At 43.0% G+C, this 25106-nt stretch overlaps 1 protein-coding gene across 2 annotated transcripts in view; it reads left to right on the plus strand.

Annotated features, from left to right (window-relative positions):
• Positions 1 to 23940, plus strand: part of elp3 (elongator acetyltransferase complex subunit 3) — a 47765-nt gene extending 23825 nt beyond the window's left edge. The window contains exons 7-16 of one of the 2 annotated variants that reach the window (XM_061241817.1): positions 797 to 951; positions 6097 to 6258; positions 8161 to 8287; positions 12356 to 12556; positions 16634 to 16827; positions 18890 to 18980; positions 19612 to 19677; positions 19915 to 20142; positions 20342 to 20423; positions 22825 to 23940. In XM_061241817.1, the coding sequence (XP_061097801.1) occupies positions 797 to 951; positions 6097 to 6258; positions 8161 to 8287; positions 12356 to 12556; positions 16634 to 16827; positions 18890 to 18980; positions 19612 to 19677; positions 19915 to 20142; positions 20342 to 20423; positions 22825 to 22901 (1383 nt within the window). In that variant the 3' untranslated portion in view covers positions 22902 to 23940. The remainder of the gene's footprint in view (positions 1 to 796; positions 952 to 6096; positions 6259 to 8160; positions 8288 to 12355; positions 12557 to 16633; positions 16828 to 18889; positions 18981 to 19611; positions 19678 to 19914; positions 20143 to 20341; positions 20424 to 22824) is intronic. The other variant, XM_061241818.1, reaches the window with a different exon arrangement.
• Positions 23941 to 25106: the final 1166 nt, after the last annotated feature.

The raw sequence follows: 25106 nt of genomic DNA on the forward strand, positions 1-25106 counted from the left end.
AAAGCCCGTCTTCTTTGTTTCACCGAATCTATCACGTCGGTAGACAGAATCAAGCCTTTTCCATCCGCGTACAGCTCAAACGCAGTGAGCCACATTGTCCACCGCGGTCCCAGCGTGGCAGGTTCATTGTAGCAGTCAAACTTCGTCATAGAGTTGTCCATTTTTCTCGACGTAACTTCGCTTTTCAGATTTAACTACAAGTGTTAATTATTTACCTCGTCGCCATTGTTCGATACCTACTGTATATCGTGCAAATCTAATCAATCAGGCTGAGAGCGAACTTCAATAACACATCTTTATTCTCGTGCTCCTCCACACATGTATCTCCTGCACTATACGTCTCATGTCAATGACGTCATCAGTATACAACAGTGTAGTTCTGTTATATAAAGTGAAAACTTCAAAAAGACAAAACCTATAAATAGTGTTGTGCAGCACACTAAAGTCAACATTTCATAAAGTGACCTGTTCGGCAAACATTTTCTTACTGGAACACTAGGAAAAGATGGCAGGCTCTGTCGCGTTTGTCACCGTCAACTTTCCAAAACAGTGCATGTTGTGGTTTGAGGGTGTTTGTTGCTGCAATTCCTCTCTTGACCGTTAGGAGTCTGTTGTACCTTTTAATATTCACTCACTGAGCACTTCATTAGGTAGACCTGCACACCAGCTTGTAAATGCTTGTAAAAGAGGTTCAGCTGTTTTTCAGACCAAATGTCAGAATGGGGAAGAAAATGGAAAGATTGTGCTGCCACTTTGTGTGTGCAGTACTCCATGTTCTCAATGTTTTTCTGTACAGCTGAAGCAGCTGGGTCACAGTGTGGACAAAGTGGAGTTCATTGTGATGGGCGGCACCTTCATGGCCCTTCCTGAAGAGTACAGAGACTTCTTCATCAGGAACCTCCATGATGCTCTGTCAGGCCTCACCTCCAACAGTGTGGCTGAAGCAGTCAGGTAGGGCTGAGAGAAATCAGCATGACATGATTACAACACATTTTGGATTTTGCCTTTCTCCATATGTAAACCCCACGCACAGGTTGTAAAAAGAGTAAAAGAATACTCATCAGACCATAATCATTTTACAGGTATAGGTTTTGTGCGTGTTTCAATCAGGTGTTTGTGCTTTAAGGTACAATAGGTAAGATTTTTGTGATTTGTGTTAAAACATTGTTACAAGACCATTGTAAATCCTTTCTATCTTTGAAAAAGGCTCACTGACATGTTGACTCAACATCTGCCTGTGTCCTTAAATTTGGGTTTCAAAGTATACAGTTGACGGCCCGACACTGTACCAATACATTGTACAAAAAACTGTACAATAATTGGTTGAAAATTGGTTCCAATTGCCACAATTTCAACATCAGCTCGTTTACAGAGAAGGGGGGAGGGATAAACAGTGTTGTGGTTTGAAGGTGTTTGTTGCTGCTATTCCTCTCTTGACCATTAGAAGTCCAAAATGGCCTATTCTACCTTTAAAGGCATACTATGCAGGATTTTTACTTCATAAATATTCTTGAGCAGATACATTTTGTCCTTACAATGACCATTTACATTTACATTTACATTTTAGTCATTTGGCAGACGCTTTTAATCCAAAGCGACTTACAAGTGCATAGGTTCTACCATAAGTCAGAGCATCACATCCAAAAACTAGCAAAATACACAGGAAATGCTGTTCTAAACATAGTTGTCATCATTTTTTTTTTTTTTGGGGGGGGGGGGGGTTAGACAAGGATAGGGATATCAGAAAGGAGGGGCAGGGGAAATCAGGAGGGAGGACTAAGGTAGAGTTTGAAAAGGTGGGTTTTGAGTCTGCGTCGAGATAGGGGGAGGGATTCTGCTGTTCTGACAGTGGTAGGCAAGTCATTCCACCACTGAGGAACCAGAACGGAAAACAGGCGTGAACATGCAGCTCGACCGCCAGGTGCACGTAGAGAGGGAACCGTAAGGCGACCAGAGCTGGCAGACCGGAGTGGTCTAGCTGGGGAGTAGGGAGTGATCAGGGATTGTATGTAAGGTGGGGCAGTCCCCTTAGCAGCCTGAAATGCCAACACTAGGACCTTGAAATGGATGCGTGCGGCAATAGGAAGCCAGTGGAGGCCAATGAGAAGCGGGGTGACATGAGCCGACCTGGGCTGACTGGTGATCAGGCGGGCTGCAGCATTCTGGACCAGCTGGAGGGGCTTGATGGCACACGCTGGGAGACCGGCTAGGAGGGAGTTGCAGTAATCCAGGCGGGAAATGACGAGCGCCTGGACTAGGAGCTGGGTGGCTTTCTCAGTCAGGAGATGACGGATACGGCGTATATTATACAGAAAGAACCTGCAGGTTCTGGCAGTGGAGGATACTTGCAGAGCCAGGGTGAGGCAGTTATCAAGAGTCACCCCAAGATTCTTTGCCGTACGGGAGGAGGAAACTACAAAGTCCTCAACAGTCAGTGAGAGGTCGATTGACGGAGAGGACTTAGCAGGGATGTAGAGAAGCTCAGTTTTGGCAAGGTTGAGCTTCAGGTGATGGGAAGTCATCTACGCAGAGATATCAGCCAAGCAGGCAGAGATCCGTGTGGTGATTTGGGTGTTGGGGGGGAAGGAAATGAAGAGTTGGGTGTCATCAGCGTAGGAATGATAAGAAAAGCCGTGGGAAGAGATAACAGAACCAAGAGACATGGTGTATAGCGAGAAGAGGAGAGGCCCAAGAACCGAGCCCTGCGGGACTCCAGTTCGTAGGGGTTGAGGGTCGGAGACTGAGCCCCTCCAAGTCACCTGGTAGGAGCGGCCAGAGAGGTAGGAGGAAAACCAAGCGAGTGCAGAACCTGTGACACCCATCCCAGACAGCGATGAGAGCAGAATCTCATGGTTGACTGTATCGAAGGCGGCCGACAGGTCGAGGAAGATGAGGACAGAGGAGAGGGATGTTGCTTTAGCAGAGTGCCTCAGTGACCGCGAGCAGGGCGGTTTCAGTGGAGTGGCCACTCTTGAAGCCAGACTGGTTGGGGTCATGGAGATTGTTCTGGAGAAGATAAGTGGACAGTTGGGAGCAGACCGCCCGTTCCAGAGTTTTAGCGAGAAAGGGAAGAAGAGAGACAGGCCGGTAGTTGTTCAGGGCAGAGGGGTCAAGAGTAGGTTTTTTGAGCAGGGGAGTGACTCTGGCCCTCTTCAGGGAAGAGGGCATGGTGCCGGAAGAGAGGGAGGTGTTGATTAGAGTTGATTTGACCAGGTATATCCAATAAGAAAGAGGATTTATCTCTGCAGAAAGAGTTCAATACCTACACACATGTTGAAGAGACTGAGGCAGACTCTGCCATTTTATAATCAAAAAAGTGCTGAACTAATTCATAAAAAATTCAACCTCTGTTTGGTACTTCGTAAACACGTATAGTATTGCATATAGTAAGATATAACAAAGCCAAATGATTGGCTGTGTCTTATAACATTACATGTGAAATTAGATAAAATAAAAACATTTTTTTGTTGATTCAGTTCTGTGTCCATTTTTGAGGCTGTAGTTTCAGGCTGTTTGGAACTATCTCAATCGGTGAGCTTCAACTTGCAACCACTGCAAGTCTTTGCCAAAGAAGTTTGTTTCTGTAGACCTTAGAATTGTGGCGAGGCATAGATCAGGGCAAAGGTATAAAAGCATTTCTAGCTTTGAATGTTCCCTGGAAACTTGAGCAATACACATGCATCTTCCCTGTGGATTCTGAAATGTGTGACAACTTTTGCCATTGCTGTCTGCGTAGCTGTGCTTGCAATACATGGAAAATACCCAGAAGTGAATCAGGATTGTAAGAATGTAAGAATACACAGTGACTTGAACAGGCTTTTCAGTCCAGCCATGCTTGTCATTTACAGTCTAGAAAGTATCCTGTTCTGCATCAAGCTTGATGTAATCTGTGTAGTTATTCAATGCAATTTATCTCAACTGGACCAGTGCCTTTAATCTCCTCATTTGGGAACAAATGCATCACCAAAGGAGTATTCACTAGATGGCACTGTGTACTTAGTATGTTTGGTTGAAATGCGTCAATGATACCAACCTTTTTTCTGTTGATGGGAAGTTTGCGTTTCCTTTAGAACGAGCTCCATTGGTGAGTTCAGAGCAGCAGTGCATTACAGTTAAGAAATGCATGTTTCCCGTGCTCTCTCAAAGCACAAAGCCAAGACATTTGGGCAGGAAGCTGCTGTACATTGGCAGTCGTGTGTCAGTGGGATTTTTATTTGAATGAAGTGCACTTCATTAGCTGTTTTGGCATTACTCTGTCAGCAGCACCATTCAGTCTCTCTCTCTCTCTCTCTCTCTCTCTCTCTCTCTCTCTCTCACTCTCTCTCACTCTCTCTCACTCTCTCTCACTCTCTCTCACTCTCTCTCACTCTCTCTCTCACTCACTCACTCACTCACTCACTCACTCACTTCATGGATTTAAAGTTTTATGTCATGTACATGGTGGTGCAAAGAAATCTCTCTTCTCACTCTTGAGCCCCGCCATGTGACTGCGTAACAGCTGGGACCTTCTTTAAAACATGATGAAAAGGACGTTGGGTCCTTGTAATTGTGAAGGCAAAGCTCTGATAGGATGAAATAGAATTGACATTCCCCCCCCACCCCATTACTTGCCCACGACTGAAACTGTCGAAGAGTTTGGCAATGTGGACTCTGAACACAGCTGGGTAATGTAGACTCACTGTGTTACGAACAAAACACGGGGATGCGGCTGCATCCACCAGAATTTAATGCCCCTTCAATGGCAGTTTTCCTCCTGATGAATGCGGATTGTGATTATGGTTGCTTATTGGCACTACCGGACCCTAAAACTCTTTGATTGATGTGAATTGGACAAAAAAGAGGAAATGAGGAATACCATATTAGCTCGCGGTCCGATGAACATCTATTCACGATGCTCCGAACGGAGCACCAGAAGCAACTGCTACACTGTTGCACTCTGTTCTGCTGGCATTACTCAAAACTCAAACAAAGCACACCTCTTATAACAGCTTGAGTTCAGGTTTCGCTGCTAGTTAGTAGGATCGTGTATGAAAAATGTGGGTTGAAATAAATACCTACAAGGACAGTAGATCTCTCGGAACAGTTTTTGCCTTAAGGGCAGAAGGAACTCCTTATTCCTGAGGATTTTTCATATTACGGGCCCGAGGGGGCATAAGGAGCAGGAAAGTACAGCTACCCTTCAGGGGTACCCTTCCTCTCAACTTGGGGAACTGGATGGAAATGCTGTAAATGACTGCAAATGAGAAATAATTTTTGCCCAGTGGGGTGAGTTTGTTTGTCAGTTTCGTTCCTTGCTGCGTATAATATGAAGCAATGCTCTGCATAGGTGGAGGTTCCCCTATCAGCAGCTTCATGGCATGATTAGGCTAACTGTTCCAGCGGCTACTGTGGGAGCACATGGGTTGGATTCCAGGGAACATTCTTATCTGTGCTGGGAGGGAGGGGTGTGTGCGTGTGTGCGTGTGTGCGTGTGTGCGTGTGTGCGTGTGTGCGTGCGTGCGTGCGTGCGTGCGTGCGTGCGTGCGTGCGTGCGTGCGTGCGTGCGTGCGTGCGTGCGTGCGTGCGTGCGTGCGCGCGCAAAGATCAGTGTGATTTTGAAGGTTTTCACAGCTTTCAGAAGTGATTGTACTTTGTGTTTAGTTCAGCATACACATTGATGAGCCGAAACATTATGACCACTCACAGATGAAGTGAATAACTTTGATTATATATGCCGCATGGGTTATATTAATAATAATATAATAACTTTATTTGTATAGCACTTTTTGAGCATACAGAACAAAGTGCTGTACAGCAGTGAAAAACAAATACCATAAAAATAGACACCACAATGCCATGAGATAATACATTACTTAATTTGATAAATTACATCATTTACAAAATAAATATATAAAAGAAACTTTGTTAAAATGGACAGAAGAAAAGTATATTAAAAAAATATACTTTTTATGTAGTGTTTATTTCATACAGTAGTACATGTAAGCATTCTTTCATTATTTTGAAATATTGGAATATAATCTCTGATCTGTTCCCATTTTGTTGTGCCCCCACTTTTTGGTAAGCACTCACTGAATTCACGACTGAATTGCCACACAGGTACTCTGAACGGAGCAACGTCAAGTGTGTGGGCATCACCATTGAGACCCGTCCAGACTACTGCCTGAAGCGCCACCTAAGCGACATGTTGGGGTACGGGTGTACCCGACTGGAGATCGGGGTCCAGAGCGTTTATGAGGATGTGGCCCGTGACACCAACAGGTCAGAGTGCCAGGGTCAAGCGACTGGCCTGGACTCAGTCAATGCTATAATATTTATTGCAAATAAATGCAAGCGTTTACATATTAGTTCAGTCACAGTTTTGGCAATTCTGGCCATATACAGGTGCATCTCAAAAAATTTGAATATCGTGGAAAAGTTCCTTTTTTCTGTAATTTAATTAAAAAAGTGAAACTTCCATTTTCTTTAAACAGTGAAATATTTCAGGCCTTTTTTTCTTTTAATCTTGATTAAAATCCAGTATCTCAAAATATTAGAATATTACATTACCAATCAAAAAGAGGATTTATTATACAGAACTGTCGACCTTCTGAAAAGTATGTAAATTTTTGCACTCAATACTTGATTGGGGCTCCTTTTGCATGAATTACTGTATCAATGCGGCGTGGCATGGAGGCAATCAGCCTGTGGCACTGCTGAGGTGTTATGGAAGCCCAGGTTGCTTTGATAGTGGCTTTCAGCTCGTCTGTATTGTTGGGTCTGGTGTCTCATCTTCCTCTCTCTGGGGTTCAGGTCAGGCGAGTTGGCTGGCCAATCAAGCACAGTAATACCATGGTCAGCACACCAGTTTTGGCACTATGGGCAGGTGCCAAGTCCTGCTGGAAAAGGAAATCAGCATCTCCATAAAGCTTGTCAGCAGAGGGAAGCATGAAGTGTTCTAAAACCTCCTGGTAGACGGTTGCGTTGACTCCGGACTTGATAAAACACATTGGACCAACACAAGCAGATGACTGACCCCAAATCATCACTGGCTGTGGAAACTTCACACTGGACTTCAAGCAACTTGGATTCTGTGCCTCTCCACTCTTCCTTTGGGACTCTGGGACCTTGATTTTTAAATGAAATGCAAAGTTTTCTTGGCTTTGGACCACTGAGCAACGGTCCAGTTCTTTTACTCCTTAGCTCAGATAAGACGCTTCTGACATTGTCTCTGGTTCTGGAGTGGCTTGACACTAGGAATGTGACACTTGTAGCCCATTTCCTGTACACATCTGTACGTGGTGGCTCTTGATGCACTGACTCCAGCCTCAATCCACTCCCCCAAGTTCTTGAATCGGCTTTGCTTGACAATCCTCTCAAGGCTGCGGTCATCCCTGTTGCTTGTGCACCTTTTCCTACCACACTTTTCCCTTCCAGTCAACTTTCCGTGAATATGCTTTGATACAGCACTCTGTGAACAACCAGCCCTTTCAGCAATGACCTTCTGTGGCTTACCCTCCTTGTGGAGGGTGTCTGTGAGTGTCTTCTGGACAACTGTCAAGTCTGCAGTCTCCCATGATTGCCCGACCAAGTATTGAGTGCATAAATGAACATACTTTTCAGAAGGTCGGCATTTCTGTATTGTAAATTCTTTTTTTGACTGGCCTTTGTAATATTTTAATATTTTGAGATACTGGATACATCATCAAGATTAAAACAACAAATGGCTTTAAATATTTCACTTTGTGTAATGAATCTATGAAAGTTCCACTTTTTGAATGAAATGACGGAAAAAAATAAAGTTTCCACGATATTCAAATTTTTTGAGATGCACCTGTAGTAATAATAATCAGTTTAAGAAAATGTGGATTCAGTCCAGGCTAGTCACATAGCTATTTATGACCTTTTTTCTTTTCTTTTTTCCTTATCTTCTTGTTGTTTTCTTTATTTTTATTCTGTTCTATTATATTTACATCCATATATATATATATATATATATTCATATTTCTTTGTCACCTCATCGTGATTAGCTTTGAGTTAATACTGTAGTTTGCAACATGCTGGCATAGTGCTATGCCTGGAACGTTTGCAGTGCAATATTGTTTTTTCGGTGGCTTTATGTGTTAATGGCCTGGCTGGTAGAGCCTCTCCTTGAATCCTCAAATCTGTTTCCTGTTTGTGCAGGGGCCACACTGTGAGGGCAGTGTGCGAGTCTTTCCACCTGGCCAAGGATGCTGGGTTCAAGGTGGTGGCCCACATGATGCCAGACCTCCCCAACGTGGGAATGGAGCGGGATGTGGAGCAGTTCATCGTGAGTTACTGCACATGTGACTCAAACCTTCGCGCTAACCTTCTGCGTTTCACGGAATGATAGCTGGAGCTATCGCAAATTCTGTATAGTAACCAAATGCTCCTGCATTCCTTCTGTCCTTATTTGCTGACATGAATTTCTACTATTTTCAAATAAACCTGACATTGTCAAAAGCAAATATTTAATCAGCCAATCATGTGGCAGCAACTAAATGCATAAAAGCATGCAGACATGGTCAAGAGGTTCAGCTGCTTTTCCAAGCAAATGTCAGATTGGAGAAGAAATGTGATGTAGGTGACTTTGACCGAGGAATGATTGTTGGTGCCAGGCAAGGTGCTCAGCATCTCAGAACCTGCTGATCTTGTGGGATTCTCGCGCACAAGAGTCGAGAGAGTTTGGAGAGGGTGATGCGAATAACAAAAAAAATCCAGTGAGCAGCAGTTCTGCAGGGAGAAATGCATTGTTAATCAGAGACCTCAGAGGAGAAGGGCCAGACTGGTCGAAGGTGACAGTAATGCAAACAACCATGTATTACAACAGTGATATGCAGAACAGCATCTCTGACCATCAGCAAACATAAACATAACGTTCAATCTGGTTAAAATTTAACAAACTTTGTCCTAACTAAATCAGTCAAAAAATGCATTCGCTATGGTGCGAACAGTGTCTCCACCATTACACTGCTGCCGTTACATTTTTGCTCAATTCAGTTTGCTGCGGTCATTGCTTCTTGTATCATTCGCTTAACCGCTGTTCATCACACTACAATGCAATGGTATGGAAAGAGATCTGAAGATGACACTTCAAAATCATTAATTGGACCACCACAATGTCAATATTCATTCTGATTGTTGATTTGTAAGTGAGGTATACCTCTATTGGCACATCATTTTATGTGTTTTAGCCAGTGAAAATTATAACATTGACTTGTAACATTTTGAGAAGTGCTTTTTCAAATGACTCAAATTTCTAAATGACTTATTTGATCTCGCTTTCCTCTCAAAAGAGAGTAAAGGTCCTACTTCCCCTGCCTCTATCAACCAGCCTCCTCTGATGTAGACAGGAATATGGCATTTTGTTACATTAACAGTTGATGTATGACATTATTCAAGCAAAAAAAGTCGGAATGCAATAACTGGTTAATATAGTAAGTTATGGTGTCTCGGTGGCGCAGCCTGTAGAGCACTGACCGCATGTTATAGTTTTCTTAGTCTGTACCTTTGCTCGGACAGTTGCGCCACCTGACATTTTGGGGGTTTGAGATGCCAAAACTTTTTTTTAATTATTTGAATGTACTCAATATGTATTCAGACTAAATGTTTTATAGAAGGACGTGATATATGTCATGAATTTATCTAATTATTTTACAAGGAAATAATGCACTCGGACACAGAAATTTGCACGTCATGTCATTGACCCACGAGCGTCTGCCAAATGCCATTAATGTAATGTAATGTAAGTAAGACAGACTTATTTTTCATTGTGATCGACGGTCTGTTGTTTTTTTCATTTACTAACAGTTATGGTTAGGATTTGGGGAGCTCCATCACAAGATCATGTCAATAGCTGCTGACCACACAGGTTAGCTAAATATATGTTTGCTAGCTAGCCAACCAAACCAACCAAACGCTAACTCTACTGTTCAAACTAGCTAACGCTACAGCATGATTGAGGACAGTTACTACCTAGCTCTGCCTATATTGCTAGCTATGACGGCTATCCAGGTAGTGCTAGCTGTTGATAGTGGCAAATCTGGAGATAACGTACATTAAGGCAATGCCGTTTTGTAAGCTTGGCGGTGCCAACTAGTCTGCTGTTGTTGGATTAGAACCACCGACCTTGCGTGTCCCAGTCATTTACCTTAACCACTACGCTACAGGCCACCCCTAGCTACTTATTTTTATGTTTGTTTTTTTAACGTCATTTTTTTAACGGCAAGCTGGAAATAAAAAAACGTAATATGCTCACGCAACCCTACATAGGTTTCACCACATGCAGTGCCATGTAATTCCAATGGTGGGAAGAAGGATGAAACTGATATAGGAGTAGATGGATGCATTTTTAAATATGGCAGGTGGTCTTTCATTTTTTAAGATTCTACATGTCTGAGAGCACCTGTTAAGACATGATCATGAACACCACTACGTACCAACATATTTAAATTACAAAACAATGCACCCCCCGGCCCAATGAGCTTAAAAGATTTTCATTTTCATCTAAAAATGTAACTTTTGAATGCAATTCACTTATTACATTTAAATTTTTGTCATTTGGCAGACGCCTTTAATCCAAAGCGACTTACAAGTGCATTGGTTCTTCCACAAGTTAAGGCATCACATCCCTAACTAGTGAAATACACAAAATGTTGTTCTAAACATACAGTCATCATAAGTGCTAATTATTATTATTTTAATTATTATTATTATTAATTTTTTGGTTGGTTAGACAAGAGGGACAGGGATATCAGAAAGGCGAGCGGGGGAAATCAGGAGGGAGGACTAAGGTACAGTTGGAAAAGATGTGTTTTTAGGCTGCGTCGAAATAAGGGGAGGGATTCTGCTGTCCTGACAGTGGTAGGCAAGTCATTCCACCACTGAGGAACCAGAACGGAAAACAGGTGTGAACGTGCAGCTCGACCGCCAGGTGCTCGTAGTGAGGGCGACCAGAGCTGGCAGATCGGAGTGGTCTAGCTGCGGAGTAGGGTGTGATTAAGGATTGTATGTAAGGGGCAGTCCCCTTAGCAGCCTGAAATGCCAACACTAGGGCCTTGAATCGGATGCGTGCAGCAATAGGAAGCCAGTGGAGGCCAATGAGGAGTGGGGTGACATGAGCCGACTTGGGCTGTCTGCTGATCAGGCGGGCTGCAGCATTCTGGACCAGCTGGAGGGGCTTGATGGCACAAGCTGGGAGACCGGCTAGGAGGGAGTTGCAGTAATCCAGGCGGGAATTGCGAATGGCATCAACCTTCTTTTCAAAGAAGGAGACAGTCATCAGGTGTGAGTGATGAGGGAGGTGGGGGGGGGGGGGGAGGGGCAGAAGAGAGGAGAAGGTTGAAAACATTTTGTGGGGATTAGAGGTGGCCGTGTTAATTTTTGAATGAAAGAAGGAAGATTTAGCTAGAGAGACAGAGGAATGGAAAGATGATGGGAGGGCATGGAAGGAAGCCATATCACTGGGGAGACAGGACCTTTTCCATTTTCTCTCCGCTGCCCGCAGTTTGGTTCAGACAGCTTGTAGTGCATCAGAAAGCCAAGGACTGGGGGGGGGGCGAGGCAAGCTTGTTTGGTGGTGAGGGGACGGAGAGTCAAAGGAAGATGAGAGGGAGGACATGAGGGTTGTAGCAGCATCGTTGGGAGACAGTCGAGAGAAAGACTCTGCGGATGGTAGAGAGGAGAGGATTGTAGATGAGAGGTAGACAGGTGGTGTAGATTCCGCCGACAGGTGACAGTGGATGGTGGGAGCGATGGATGGGTGTTAGAGGAGAGTGGAAGAGAAAAAGAGATGGAGGAGTGGTCAGATATATGGAGTGGTGTTACAGAGAGGTTGGTTGTTGTGCAGCTCCTTGTGAAGATGAGATCAAGAAGGTTGCCTGCTTTGTGGGTGGGAGGGGAAAGTGTGAGTGTAAGGTCAAAAGAAGAAAGGAGGGAGAGAAAGGTAGACTGGGTGGACTATGAGTTGAGGTTGAAGTCACCCAGGAGAATCAGGGGAGTGCCAATGAGGATGTCCATCTCATCCAAGAAGCTCCCCAGAGGACCCGGGGGGCGATAAACAACAATAATAAAGAGTTTGCACGGGAAAGTAACAGAAACCGCATGAAATTCAAAAGAGGAGAAGGAGAAGGATGAGGAGAAGACACTAGATCTCCATGAGGATGAGATTAGGAGACCTGTGCCACCTCCTCTGCCAGAGGATCTGGGTGTGTGGGAAAAAGAGAAGGCAGAGGAAAGGGCAGCCGGGGTGGCGTTGTTCTCTGGTGAGAGCCACGTTTCAGTTAAGGCAAGAAAGTCCAGGCTGAGGTGGGAGGCATAGGCTGATATGAAGTCTGCTTTCTGGACGGTGGACTGGCAGTTCCAGAGGCCACCAGCCACACAGAGATCAACACCAATGGATCTGGGAGGGAAGATGAGGTTCGAGATATTCCGGCCATGTTGGCGGGAAGCGAACCTTCTACCTGACTGGGACCTGGGCAGAGGAGAGAGGACACCCGGCTCTCAGACACCCGTAGATAGACGCCTGCGACTTTGTACGCCTGCGACTTTGTACGTCGAGGCAAGTAGACGGGGCTGCCGCACCCAGCTGCCGCTGGTGCACTACACAACTGCTTAAATAACTAGCTGACGCTGAATCACAGAAAATGCTACCAACCCATTGGAGAACACTAATGCACACTGAAGTGAGTTCAGCTGTGCCAGTAATTATACCCTGAACAGGGTACAAACTATTGGTTCCTCCTACCACAAAAGCTGTGGCCTGCCAGCCAGTGAAAACAATAGCCTAACTCAATAGCCTAGCTCACCTGAGAGAAATAAACACACAACCCAGTTTCACTGTAATCTAAATAAACACCACTTGTACTGACAAACAAACAAATAAACAGCAGAACAACACTATAGTGACAACTAAACTTATTTAGAAACAGCACAAACAAATGATACTTAACTAATCCAGAAGAAAATGCTACCAACCCACTGGAGAACACTAATGCACACTTATGATTATCTGCTTGTATAAGTACACATCATGTAATGAATATTAACTGTTTATCAAGTTTATACAGTTTAAAGCATTTTTGTAATCATGAAAAAACTGGTTTAAGCAGGTGCGTTTAATGTTGCGGCTGATTGTATGTAGCACACTATTTACTTTTTATCAGTGGTCACTTTATCTTGCATTCCCAACAAGCAGATATTTTGAGGATAACTTTGTCATATTAAAAGGTGCTGATTTGAGAAGCTACAGCAACTGTGACTGACCCTGTGGAAAAAATTTCTGCCACACACACATACACGTAGACTGACCCTGTGGAAATATCTGAATGTATTTCTAAGCTGATCAGCTTTCGGCATCTAGCATGTGCTGTTGTGATCTCCTCTTTTTGCGCTTGCTTCGTGACCTAGCTAACTAGTTGGTTTAAAACAAACTTCCGCTTGCAATGGCACAAGCCAAACGGTAGCTGAAAGTTTTGCAAAATCAGCCATCGCAATGCTTCTGGACAATTACCGTCACTTCAACTATTTCATTTTTGACTCGGTCTGGAAAAGGCGGAAAATATCGTTCAAGAGGGTCAAGGCTTGTTGGCTACTTCACTGAAGCTCTTGCTGCTGTGGCAAAATTAGCGGAGTTTATTCAGAACGCAAGTGGAATATTGTAAAATATTTTGAAATGGTTTACTTTCTGATAATGCAAGATATCATCGGTCAGGGCAACCACTGTTTATATAGATATGATTACATTACCTTCCGGTAAAAAAGGTCTGGAAATTCAACACAAAAACTAAGTTTAAAGTGAGAGATAATGTCATAATGGTGGGCAAAAGCCGAAAAAGACAGGAAATTCACAGACAGGAAGCACTCCATCTTCAAAATAAAAGTGCTAGTGCAGTTCTGGGTACATTTATTTCATAACTGATTGAGAGTATATGTGTCATGTCTATGTGAGCCCACACAAAATATTAATGTGGGTTGCACTGCTAAATCCTAAAACACTTTACTTTACAAAATTTGGGGGGGGGGACAATTACTATGGTGACTAGCAATACAGTTCTGATTATTTCTATTTATTCTGTATTTACACAGGTAGGAGGCTCATTGTCTCATTTTCAAGAGTTCGCTGTTAATAAAAATCAGTAAAAGCCGTACAATATGACAGGAAATACATTTAAATAAAACTACACATACTTACAATAGAAACAAATGCAATTTAAAAGTGAAATCAATCAAATCACAAATTCTACAAAACGTGCAAATTTTCTCTGCTGTGATGTTCTTATTGTACAGTTGTCTGAACATTGATTTTCATGGCTGCTACCATTAGCTCAGATATACACTATGTACTTATGTCATTTGGCAGTGAGTACCCACACACACACACATTACATTAAGCGGCAGTTATTAATTTAAAGAGGACAAAGTTATTACTATAACTTTTTATTTCATTAACCGTTTTATTACATTAACCGTTGTTACATGTGAAATGCGTTTTCAGAAGATACTGCGATCTTCGAGTGAAAATCCTTGCAAATCGCTTTTATGAAACGAGCCCCAGTTTCAAATTTATTGTAGCCAATAATACAGTTAGAGATCTGATCCTAGATCAATTTCAGGGCAACCTATGACACACACGCACACCTGGCCCTATGAGACACACACACACACACACACACACACAAACCTGGCCCTATGAGACAGGCACACACACACCTGGCCCTATGAGGCACACACACACACACACACACACACCTGGCCCGATGAGAGACACGCACACACCTGGCCCTAGGACAGGTGCAAACATGGATGCCTTTCTTCTCTGGCTTCTTGCCAGACGATGTTCAATTCTGTGCTCCTCAGCCGGCTGTACTCCTTGTTGACAGAGTCCACGCCAGGAGGACCAGCTGGTTCTCTGAAGGATCACAGATTGCGGAACACAATCCTGCCAGGTCACTTTTAAGATGCGTTGGAGGCACTTTGTGTGGAATGACTCCAGCATCTTTAGATGGCAGGTATAGATGGTCTATGTCTCACAGCCGTATAGGAGAGTGGAAATGCAAATTGCCTTGTAAACTGCAACTTTGGTGTCTAGATGGAGATTGCTGTTTTTGATGGCAAGGAAATAATCCATGATGACCGGCAACTCCTCACAGCTGCAGGAGGCTGCCGGGGCTCCAGTCTGTGAGAGGACCGCCTATGTTGCGCCTGCCAGCACCAGCTTTTCTCTCAGGGTGTGCTCCCCGAGCCTTTGTCTTTCTGGACTTACCCACAAGGCAGCGGGACAGTGGTTGGTGGACGCCAGGGCATGTCCACAACTTCGGGCCTTCACATCACACCTCTGGGGACCACTGCAGCTCCGAGATCCCCTGCCAAGTTTGCCTGGGGCTGCAAGGCACCCAGTTACCGTGTGTGGCCACGAGGAGGCCTGGCAGGAGTCTTGGTGAAGGAGAGGCTGTGTACTGGCAAGGGAAGGCTTACACACTAGGCTGCTCCCCTGTTCGCCACAGGGGCTAGCCAGCGGCAGCGAGCTGTAAGCAAGAGGGTTGCAAACAGGTGGGCAGTAGCCTTCCCCCTCCCTCTAACTACTGCAGAACTGCACTAGACAGATCACAACACCCTGTCAATGACACACACACACACACACACACACTCACCTAGCCCTGTGGGACACAAACACATGCACATTACATTAAGTGGCAGTTATTACATTAAAGTTATTAGAAATAATTGTTTATTTCATTAACTGTTTTATTACATTAGCCATTGTTACTTGTGAAATGCGTTTTCAGAAGATATGACATCCTAGTCGGCTAGTAACCTTTCACTTTTCAACCGAATACAGCCAGATTTTCACCTGAACACCTAGCTTTTATATTTCACCACAAAAATGTTCACTGAATAGTGAAGTGTCATTCATTTAAACATACAAAACCTCCTGTTCCCCCGCTGGGATGATGGCCATGTCATTGAGAATGTACTATTTCAGTGGGTTACAGACTAAGACAGTTCAGGGTATGCTGACTAGCTCACTAACATGAACAAATCCAAGCGTCTGTCTTACAACTTAATTAAAAAGAAAAATAAGATCGCAATTGCAAATAACCATACACTACTGTAAGAAAGACTTGGAACTAAACTGAAGTGGAAACAAACTTGTTTGCATATAATATAATATATGTTGAATATAATACTTTTTTCAACTGTTATAAATTCATCATAATGATCAGTTATACACTCACCAAGCACTTTATTAGGAATATTTTTTCTTTATTATGCCTACTCATCAATCCAGCATTCATCCATCCATCATCTTAACCCGCTTATCCTGAACAGGGTGGCAGGGGGGCTGGAGCCTATCCCAGCATACATTGGGCGAAAGGCAGGAATACACCCTGGACAGGTCGCCAGTCCAACACAGTGCCATTCTTATTAATGCCATTATCTAATCAGCCAATTGTGTGACAGCAGTGCAGTCCATACAATCATGTAAATATGGGTCAGGAGCTTCAGTTAATGTTCACATGAACCATGCTCGAACAGTGGAAAATAAGGGAGGGATGGGGGCTTCACAATTCAGAACTGTGAGAAAGCTGTTCCTTCCTGTTTAAATGGCTCCACCTCCCTGCCTTCCGTTCCTCAGGAGTTTTTTGAGAACCCTGCGTTTAGGCCGGATGGGCTGAAGTTGTACCCTACTCTGGTGATCCGTGGTACGGGACTGTACGAGCTGTGGAAGACTGGCCGCTACAAGAGCTACTCCCCCAGTACTCTGGTGGACCTGGTGGCCCGCATCCTGGCTCTGGTGCCACCGTGGACACGTGTGTACCGTGTGCAGAGGTGAGTGCCAAGAGCAGGTCTTGGAACTAGGAACCAACACTCAGGCCCCAACTGGAATAATTTTCTTCCTTTCTCTTGCCATTTGTACAGAGTCCCCTCCAAAAGTATTAGGCAAGGTATTTTTTTTTGTTTTTGCTATACACTGCACATTGAGTTTGAGGTCAAAAGATGTACATGACATGACGGATCCGAATTTCAACTTTCATTTCATCGTATTATCTGGATTTATTAAACAACTTGGGACATATCACCTTTTGTAACAGACCACCCAATTATTAGGTGGGAAAAAGTATTGGTACGTGACTGACAGGTGTTTCTTGTTGCCCAGATGTGTCATTTTAGATTGAGTGGTTAAACAATAAATACTTCTGAATGTCGACTATGGTTTTAGCCTTGGGTTTTGCCTGTGAAGACTGCACTTTTGTTAGAAAGGATAAACCAGCATGAAGGCGAGAACTGTCTTTTTGAGAAAAGCAAGCCATTTTGAAGCTTAGAAAAGAGGGGAAAATGAGCCATTGCACAAGCATTAGGGATAGCTTGTACAACAAATTGGAATGTCCTGAAAAAGAAACCACTGGTGTATAGGTCGACCAGGGAAAACAACAGCAGTTGGTGACAGAAACATTGCGTCCATACTAATTAGTAGGAACTTCATCACCCCCCTGCTTACTTCCCTCCACTCATCAGCAGACCCTACACCCCTGCCAGACCTCTTCGTTCAGCCTCCACAGGCCGCTTGGCACCTCCCCCTCTCCGAACTTCCACCTCACGCTCACGACTACTGTCTGTTCTGGCTCCACGGTGGTGGAATAAACTCCCCGTTGAGGTCAGAACTGTAGAATCTCTCCCCACCTTCAAGCGCAAACTGAAGACGCACTTCTTCAAGCAGCACCTCTCCACGTCCCTCCCTACCTACCCTGTGAACCTTAATTGTTGTCTTTCTGTGATTTACTTTTTTGTGTATCGGTATTTTTAGTTGGCTAGGTAAGCAGTGTTTGGCTAGTTAAGTTTGGTTACTTTTGCTTTGTTGTTGTTTGTTTATTTGTTTGTTTAAATAAAAATGTTTTAAAAAATCTAAATTAAAAATTAAAATAGGCCCTGGTCCTTATCTTTGTTGTACAGGTAGCAGTTGAAATTGTACTTCCCTCTAGGGTCTTTCAGCGCACTTATCCCTGGTTATGGGTATGCACTTTGTTGTACGTCGCTCTGGATAAGAGCGTCTGCCAAATGCCATTAATGTAATGTAATGTATATTGACCTCTATACTAGCTGCTAATGTGTAATATTTTGAATCAGTTGACCATTAGGGGGCGCTGTAGCAATTATCCAGGTTTTCAAAGAGTTCATCATTAGCTGTGATCAATGGAAAATGACATACTGTAGATAATTTGCTGTAGGTCCTCCAGCTGAACAACATTGCCTCAAGAAGCAACATTGCCAGACATTTACATTTTCTGCCATTTTGAATTTTTGGAAAAACCTACTTTCTCGAACTAGTCTTTTGGCCCATCTTCACTTGAAAGAATCAGGGGAGTTGGAAAAAACGAATTATCAAAAAAAAAAAAAAAAATGGACATTTCTCAACAATATGGCTGCCAGGCGTCAATCAAGTGTTGTGGGCACAGCCAATTTGACAAAAACAGCTTGAAAGGCTTTATCCAATCTTCATGAAATTTGGTATATATATACAGGCTCTGATTCTGTGGATGCACGCAAGATGTGGCATCTCTTGGCCAATAGGTCGTGCTATAACAAGCAAAAATGTCAAAATGCCTATATCTCTTGAACCGATTGAACAATTGGTGTGGAATTATGTAGACACCATCCCTTTGACAGGTCCCACCTGAATATCAAAAGAAGGAAATCTATATAGAAAAAACATGGCTGCCATCAGCCAGTCCGATATCTGCAGCCATTTGACTTACAAATGGCCGATCATCATGACTTTGTAGGAATCAGTCAGCCATTAGCCGGCACTATAGCAATTATTCAGGTTTTCAAAGTCTATCATTGGCTATGGTTCATGGAAAGTCATATAACAGCATATAACCCCTCTCCACAGGGACATCCCCATGCCTCTAGTGAGCTCTGGTGTGGAGCATGGGAACCTGAGAGAGCTGGCCCTCGCACGTATGAAGGACTTGGGCACAGAGGTTAGACCCACTCTCAACTACATCCACTACACAATTATAATATGATTACTCTCAACCCCATGTACTCCATCTTTCCAGTATTTAGAAATGGGACTGAGTTGGTGTCATCCCTCCAGTCTGAATATTTTGAACAAGATGATTGTTAGTAATTGTTAGCGATAATGTGATGACGCATCATTTGAGATTTCCTGTCAAAACTCACCATGCCGTTTATTTCCTTCAATGCCCAAATTATTGTGCTTATTAAATACCAGTGGTTATTTTTCAAAATGTGACACTGGTGCCACCCTGGTGTCAGTTTTTCTCATTCGCTCCATCATTGAGCAAGCTTGTTTATACCTACCTATTTAGCTACCTAGGTCTGCCTTGTTGAAATGACTAAATGGATAGCTGCCACGTTGAAATGATATCAAACAAATTAACTATTGCAAGTATGGTAAAGTGTATCCTTCATGAGAATGCTTAGGCACTCAATTTTTTATGTGGATAAGTGTGTGTGCTTAATGACTAATGTAATGAGGCCCACTGGACTGCCCAATCACTGTCATTACTGCAGTGGGTGGCGACGCTTTTTTGACACTTTTTAGCACCGCTTGTCCCAGCTATTGTTCCACCATTAATTATTTTCCAGTGTCGTGATGTCAGAACCAGAGAGGTGGGGATCCAGGAGATCCATCACAAAGTGCGGCCGTACCAGGTACTGAAAGCCATCTTGTCTACTTCAGTACACAGGGATGGTGGCAGGGGTGGAAGATTTTCCCGGGAATGGAATTAACCAAGACGGGCATCTGGTATTTCTGGGGCACTACTGTTCTTCTTAAACCTTTTGAATGCAGTAATGGACTAGTTATGAGATTTGTCTAGATGCAGTGGTTTTCTTATATATGTGTGTGTGCGCGTGTGCGCGCTGTGCGTATGTCTGTAATTGCCACAGGTTGAGCTTGTGCGCCGAGACTATGTAGCAAACGAGGGCTGGGAGACCTTCCTGTCATACGAGGACCCGGAGCAGGACATCCTGATCGGCCTACTGCGTCTGCGTCGCTGCTCCCCTCAGTCGTTCCGCCCTGAGCTGAAGGCTGGGGTTTCCATTGTGCGCGAACTGCACGTCTACGGCAGCGTGGTGCCTGTCAGCAGCCGTGACCCCAGCAAGTTCCAGCACCAGGTACACACAGGCTTGTCTTTTGATGATGCGTGATGATTTATGGTTATTCACTTGTCTGCTTCAGTATCCAGGGATAAAAATGTTCTGTCTTTTAGAGCTCACCACGTCACTTCACTATGCTGTTAATCACACAAACATATTTTGGCTGAAGTAAAGTTGTAAGTATGGTCAGCAAACCCCTCCTCTTCAACATTCACAGGGCTTTGGGATGATGCTGATGGAAGAGGCAGAGCGGATTGCCCGAGAGGAACATGGCTCTGGGAAGCTTGCAGTAATTTCAGGTGAGCTTGACTCCTCTTTTGCGGCTTTCAAAGCCTTCATGCTTGTATTAAAATGATATTGATTTCTTTTTTCATTTGCTGTGTGGCAACAAACCGGTTTAAAACACGGATCCCCGGTGTAGCCACAATAAGATCCGCACAGCCCTTGAGCAAGGCCCGTAACCCTGCATTGCTCCAGGGTAGGATTGTCTCCTGCTTAGTCTAATCAACTGTACGTCGCTCTGGATAAGAGTGTCTGCCAAATGCGAAATAATGGAATGGAATGTTATCTAAAAGTGAAACCGATCGATTCGGAGAACTTGCTAGTCTACGGACTGACCCGAGAGCTAGATGGCTGCCTGAAAGTTTCACTCCAAATGTAATTATTTTGTTTATTCTTCCTTCATATTAAGTTTTGAGAAAGGTTCCAGATTAAACGTCAATATGTCAGAGGCTCAGAGGTTTCTTAGGGGAAGATGTCTGGGAGTGCTTCCTCTGCTCTGGCGACTGAGTTGGATAATCTGTTCACTCTGTAACCACATAAGGACTGCACTCAAGTCCTGTTTGGTTTATAGTGTCAACATAGATGGTATGCAAACAGTTGGCTCTGGTTATTCTCAATGTGTTGGATTTGGGAAAAATGGGCAGGTGTAAAGACCTGAGTGACTTTGACTAGGGCCAAATTGTTATGGCCAGACGACTGGGTCTAAGCATCTCCAAAATGGCAAGACTTGTAGGATGCTTCCGTCAGCATTGGTGAGTACCAACCAACAGTTGTCCAAGCAGGGACAAACGATGAACGGGCAACAGGGTGTTGAGCACCCAAGTCTCATCGTTACATTACATTACATTACATTACGTGGCATTTAGCAGACGCTCTTATCCAGAGCAACGTACAACAAAGTGCAAATCAAACACAAGAGCAAACGTGGACGTGAGAGGACAGTACTGTTCCGAGTCCCAAGTGTAAACATACAGAAATTCAGAACCCTTGAACCCTTGAAGAGTACAACAACATCAACATCATCGATGCACAAGGGCAACGAAGGCTATCCCCTCTGGCCTGAACTGACAGTAGGACAACTGTCTGCAAACATTTTAATGATGGTTATGGAGGAATAAGTCACAGTGCGCTGCTGCGTATGGTGCTGCGTTGCCGCAGAGTGCCCATGCTATCCCCTGTCCCCTGTTGAAAAGCGCATACAATGGGCATGCAACCGTGAGAACTGGACATTGGAGCAATGGAAGAAGGTTGCCTTGTCCAATTAGTCCCGTTATCTTTCATGTGGATGGCTTGACATGCAGTGTGGGACCTTATATGCACAGGTGTGTACCTTTCTAAACTCTGTCCAGTCAATTCAATTTGCCACCTGTGGACTATTCTAGACACATCTCAATGATATTTAAAGCAAACAGGATGCTCCTGACCACAATTTGCAGTGCCACAGCAAAAGGTCTGAATGTGCATGTAAATAACAGATTTCAGTTTTAGAGTTTTAATAAATTAGCAAAGATTCCTAAAAACATGTTTTTGTCACGATGGGTTATTGAGTGTAGATTTAAGGGCAAAAATTACCAAATTAAAATCTACAACACAATAAAGTGTGCGACATGGCTCAGGCAGTAAGAGCAGTCATCTGGCAGTCGGAGGGTTGCCGGTTCGATACCCCGCCCGGGCTATGTCGAAGTGTCCTTGAGCAAGACACCTAAGCCCTAAATACTCCTGTCGAGCTGGTCGGTGCCTTGCATGGCAGCCAATCGTCGTTGGTGTGTGAGTGTGTGTATGAATGGGTGAATGAGAAGCATCAATTGTACAGCGCTTTGGATAAAGGCGCTATATAAATGCCAACCACTTACCATTTACCAATAAAGTATGCAAAAACTGAAGGGGTCTGAAGCCACTCTGTTTACACAGAAAACAGTATTTCATGCACGAGATGTCAACAACATAACAATGACTTAACATAGCTCTACCATTATCAGCATTTGGTGAGCCCATGGCGATTGAGAAATGGTATTGCGATTTTTTGAAACTGCGGAAATAATTGAGGTTGAAAAATTGGTGTTTTATATTGGGGAGCTGACCAACAGAACCATTTCCTCTATCCTGATTGTTCCCTGTCGTCTTAGCAACAACAGGCCTCCAGGGTCACGTAATTATTTTAGTCACATTAAAGCTCTATAATGAATAGGACTGGGGTTGATTAACCCCACAGACAGTAGTGCTATAACCGCCCCACAAGCCTGTATTGGACTGGTTTGTTATCTTTTGTTTTGAGTTGACCTGATTCCCAGATTTTTCGAAACATTTATTTTTTTGTTTGTCTTTCTTACCAACCAAGCAATGTTTTGTACTGTCCCTGTTAAGGATTCTTTTTTTTTGTCAAGACAAATCCTAAAATATTGCTGTGCTTCTGTTTAGGTGTTGGAACCAGGAATTACTACAGGAAGATGGGCTATGAGCTGGAGGGGCCCTACATGGTGAAGCTCCTGCACTGAACGGGGTCTTGGTGGTTTACAACCTCTTCTCACATTTCTCTCAACCATTACCTTTTTGTAGAACTGCAAAACATTTTTAAGACCCTTTTTGTTAATGAACAACTTTTCTACGTGACACCTTAATCCAAGGTGTAGCTTCCCATGCAGTTGCAATGACTTCCTGGTTTAGTTAACTGACAGCAAACGAAGTTGTACTTGGAAAGTGAAACTTGCAAGTGAAGGGTTCCTAGTTCAACATGCTCTGCATGCAATGAATAGAATGACATGCAGTGATGTTATAACCTTCTGGTCATCATGCAGTTTTCGTTAGTTCTGAAAATGAAAAAGATATGTTGATATTGGTAACATTTTCTGGATTTTCAGGGGAGTTCAATATTGAATAACATAGAATAAGAACAAGCACCATGGTAATTGTGACATTTGCTTGTATCATTTTAATTTTAATATTGAAAAATTATCAAAAGTCAGTTTATGAAATAAAGTATATTTAAAAAGAAAATACTGGCACATGTTAATAATTTATTGATATTTTTGTTGTTTATTTATAGATGCCCACTTGGGTCAGTTTGATTGACTGCACAAAAACAACTAGAAGATCAGAAAACAGGTTAAAACCAAAAATTGGTACAACAGCACAGAATATGGTGTAAATTAGACGACTGAATCTAAATGTAGTATATCTGTATCGTATTTCAAATTTCATTCATTGAATGTGGTGTTTTAAAACTGAATGCTGTGATTAGATTTTCTAAAAATTTTTTACTTGTTTGGATCTCCTTGAAATGTTTTCAAAATTTCAGTTCAGTTACAAGTTACATTTCAGACTTGGGAGCTACATTTAAACTCTCTGGTCCAACAACAGCCTGCGACTTTGCACCCCCAGGACTAAGCTCTACTTAGTGGGGTATCGTGCTTCACCCACTCCCTGACTGTGGAATGCTCTCCCAGACCATCTGAGGGCTCCTCAATTTCAAGGCTGGACTTAAAACGCATCGTTTTAGGAATGTATTTCATTAAAACTATTTTCCTGTATGCCAAATTATTTTATTACTCCAGTTTATTTGCTTTGTTTTTATCATTTCATTTTTATCATTTATCACCTTTATCCTCTTTAGCTTTCCTATCCCTTTAGCTTTCCTTTTTAATGCATTTATGTAGTGCTTTGAGATGTTTCACACAATCAAACCTAATACCCTTGATCTATTGTTTTACAGCCATTGGCAGCAAATTCAAAGAGAAAGTTCTTAATTTGGCCTAAAAGTTGAAAATATCATGCTCTAGCTAACTCAACATGAGTAAATTAAAACTGAAATCTTTCCTACGTTTAAAAAATATAAAAATAATAATAATACTCACCGGTGTGGCTTTTTCACCTTTGCAATTTCCTTTTTAGAGTGGCTGGATTGCTTACATTTAAGTGTACTATACTTAAGTTAACCTATGGAAGAGAAATAAGGAGCACCTGAAAGTAGTTGACTCTGTCACACCCGATTTTAGCCAGTCAATATTTTGTCACACAGCTTCCCGAGTAACTCTTTCAGGAGACCCTATCTGATTGTCTTTCTGTTGGTCTTCTCTGGTTCATTTGACACAGTAATGTGAAATTATATTCCTGTCTCACCTGCAAAGTATGAGTCATACCTACCAAAAGCATGATGAGTATCCATTCTTTTGGCCAAGCTCTGATCCACTCTGTCTCTTTGCGTCAGTGAAAGCTTTGTCATCTGAGTAACACACTGGCTGTACAATAAACAGGAGATGTTTCTCTGTCTAAGACATCTCTATATCCCAGTAGTCTCATCCAGGAAATGGTGAAGATTATGGATTTGTGAATCACCGTTTGGTGAAACTAAAGTACAAAGAGATGAGAACTGTTATTGGTATCCACTTTTTTGTTTGCTGGTATGCTAATCAGATAGTTTTTTTTATTTTTTATGGCTCTAGTAGTAGTTTTTATGGGTTCCAAAACAAGTGTAATGTTTCATTTTGCTACCCACATTTTTGCACATTTTTATTAAAATCAATTGTAATTTTAAAGGGTACATTACATTACATTAATGGCATTTGGCAGACGCTCTTATCCAGAGCGACGTACAACAAAGTGCATACCCAAAACCAGGGATAAGTGTGCTGAAAGACCCTAGAGGGAAGTACAATTTCAACTGCTACCTGTACAACAAAGATAAAGACCAGGGCCTATTTTAA

This window comes from Conger conger, chromosome 5, assembly GCF_963514075.1.
Source record: "Conger conger chromosome 5, fConCon1.1, whole genome shotgun sequence".
Classification (NCBI taxonomy): Eukaryota; Metazoa; Chordata; class Actinopteri; order Anguilliformes; family Congridae; genus Conger; species Conger conger.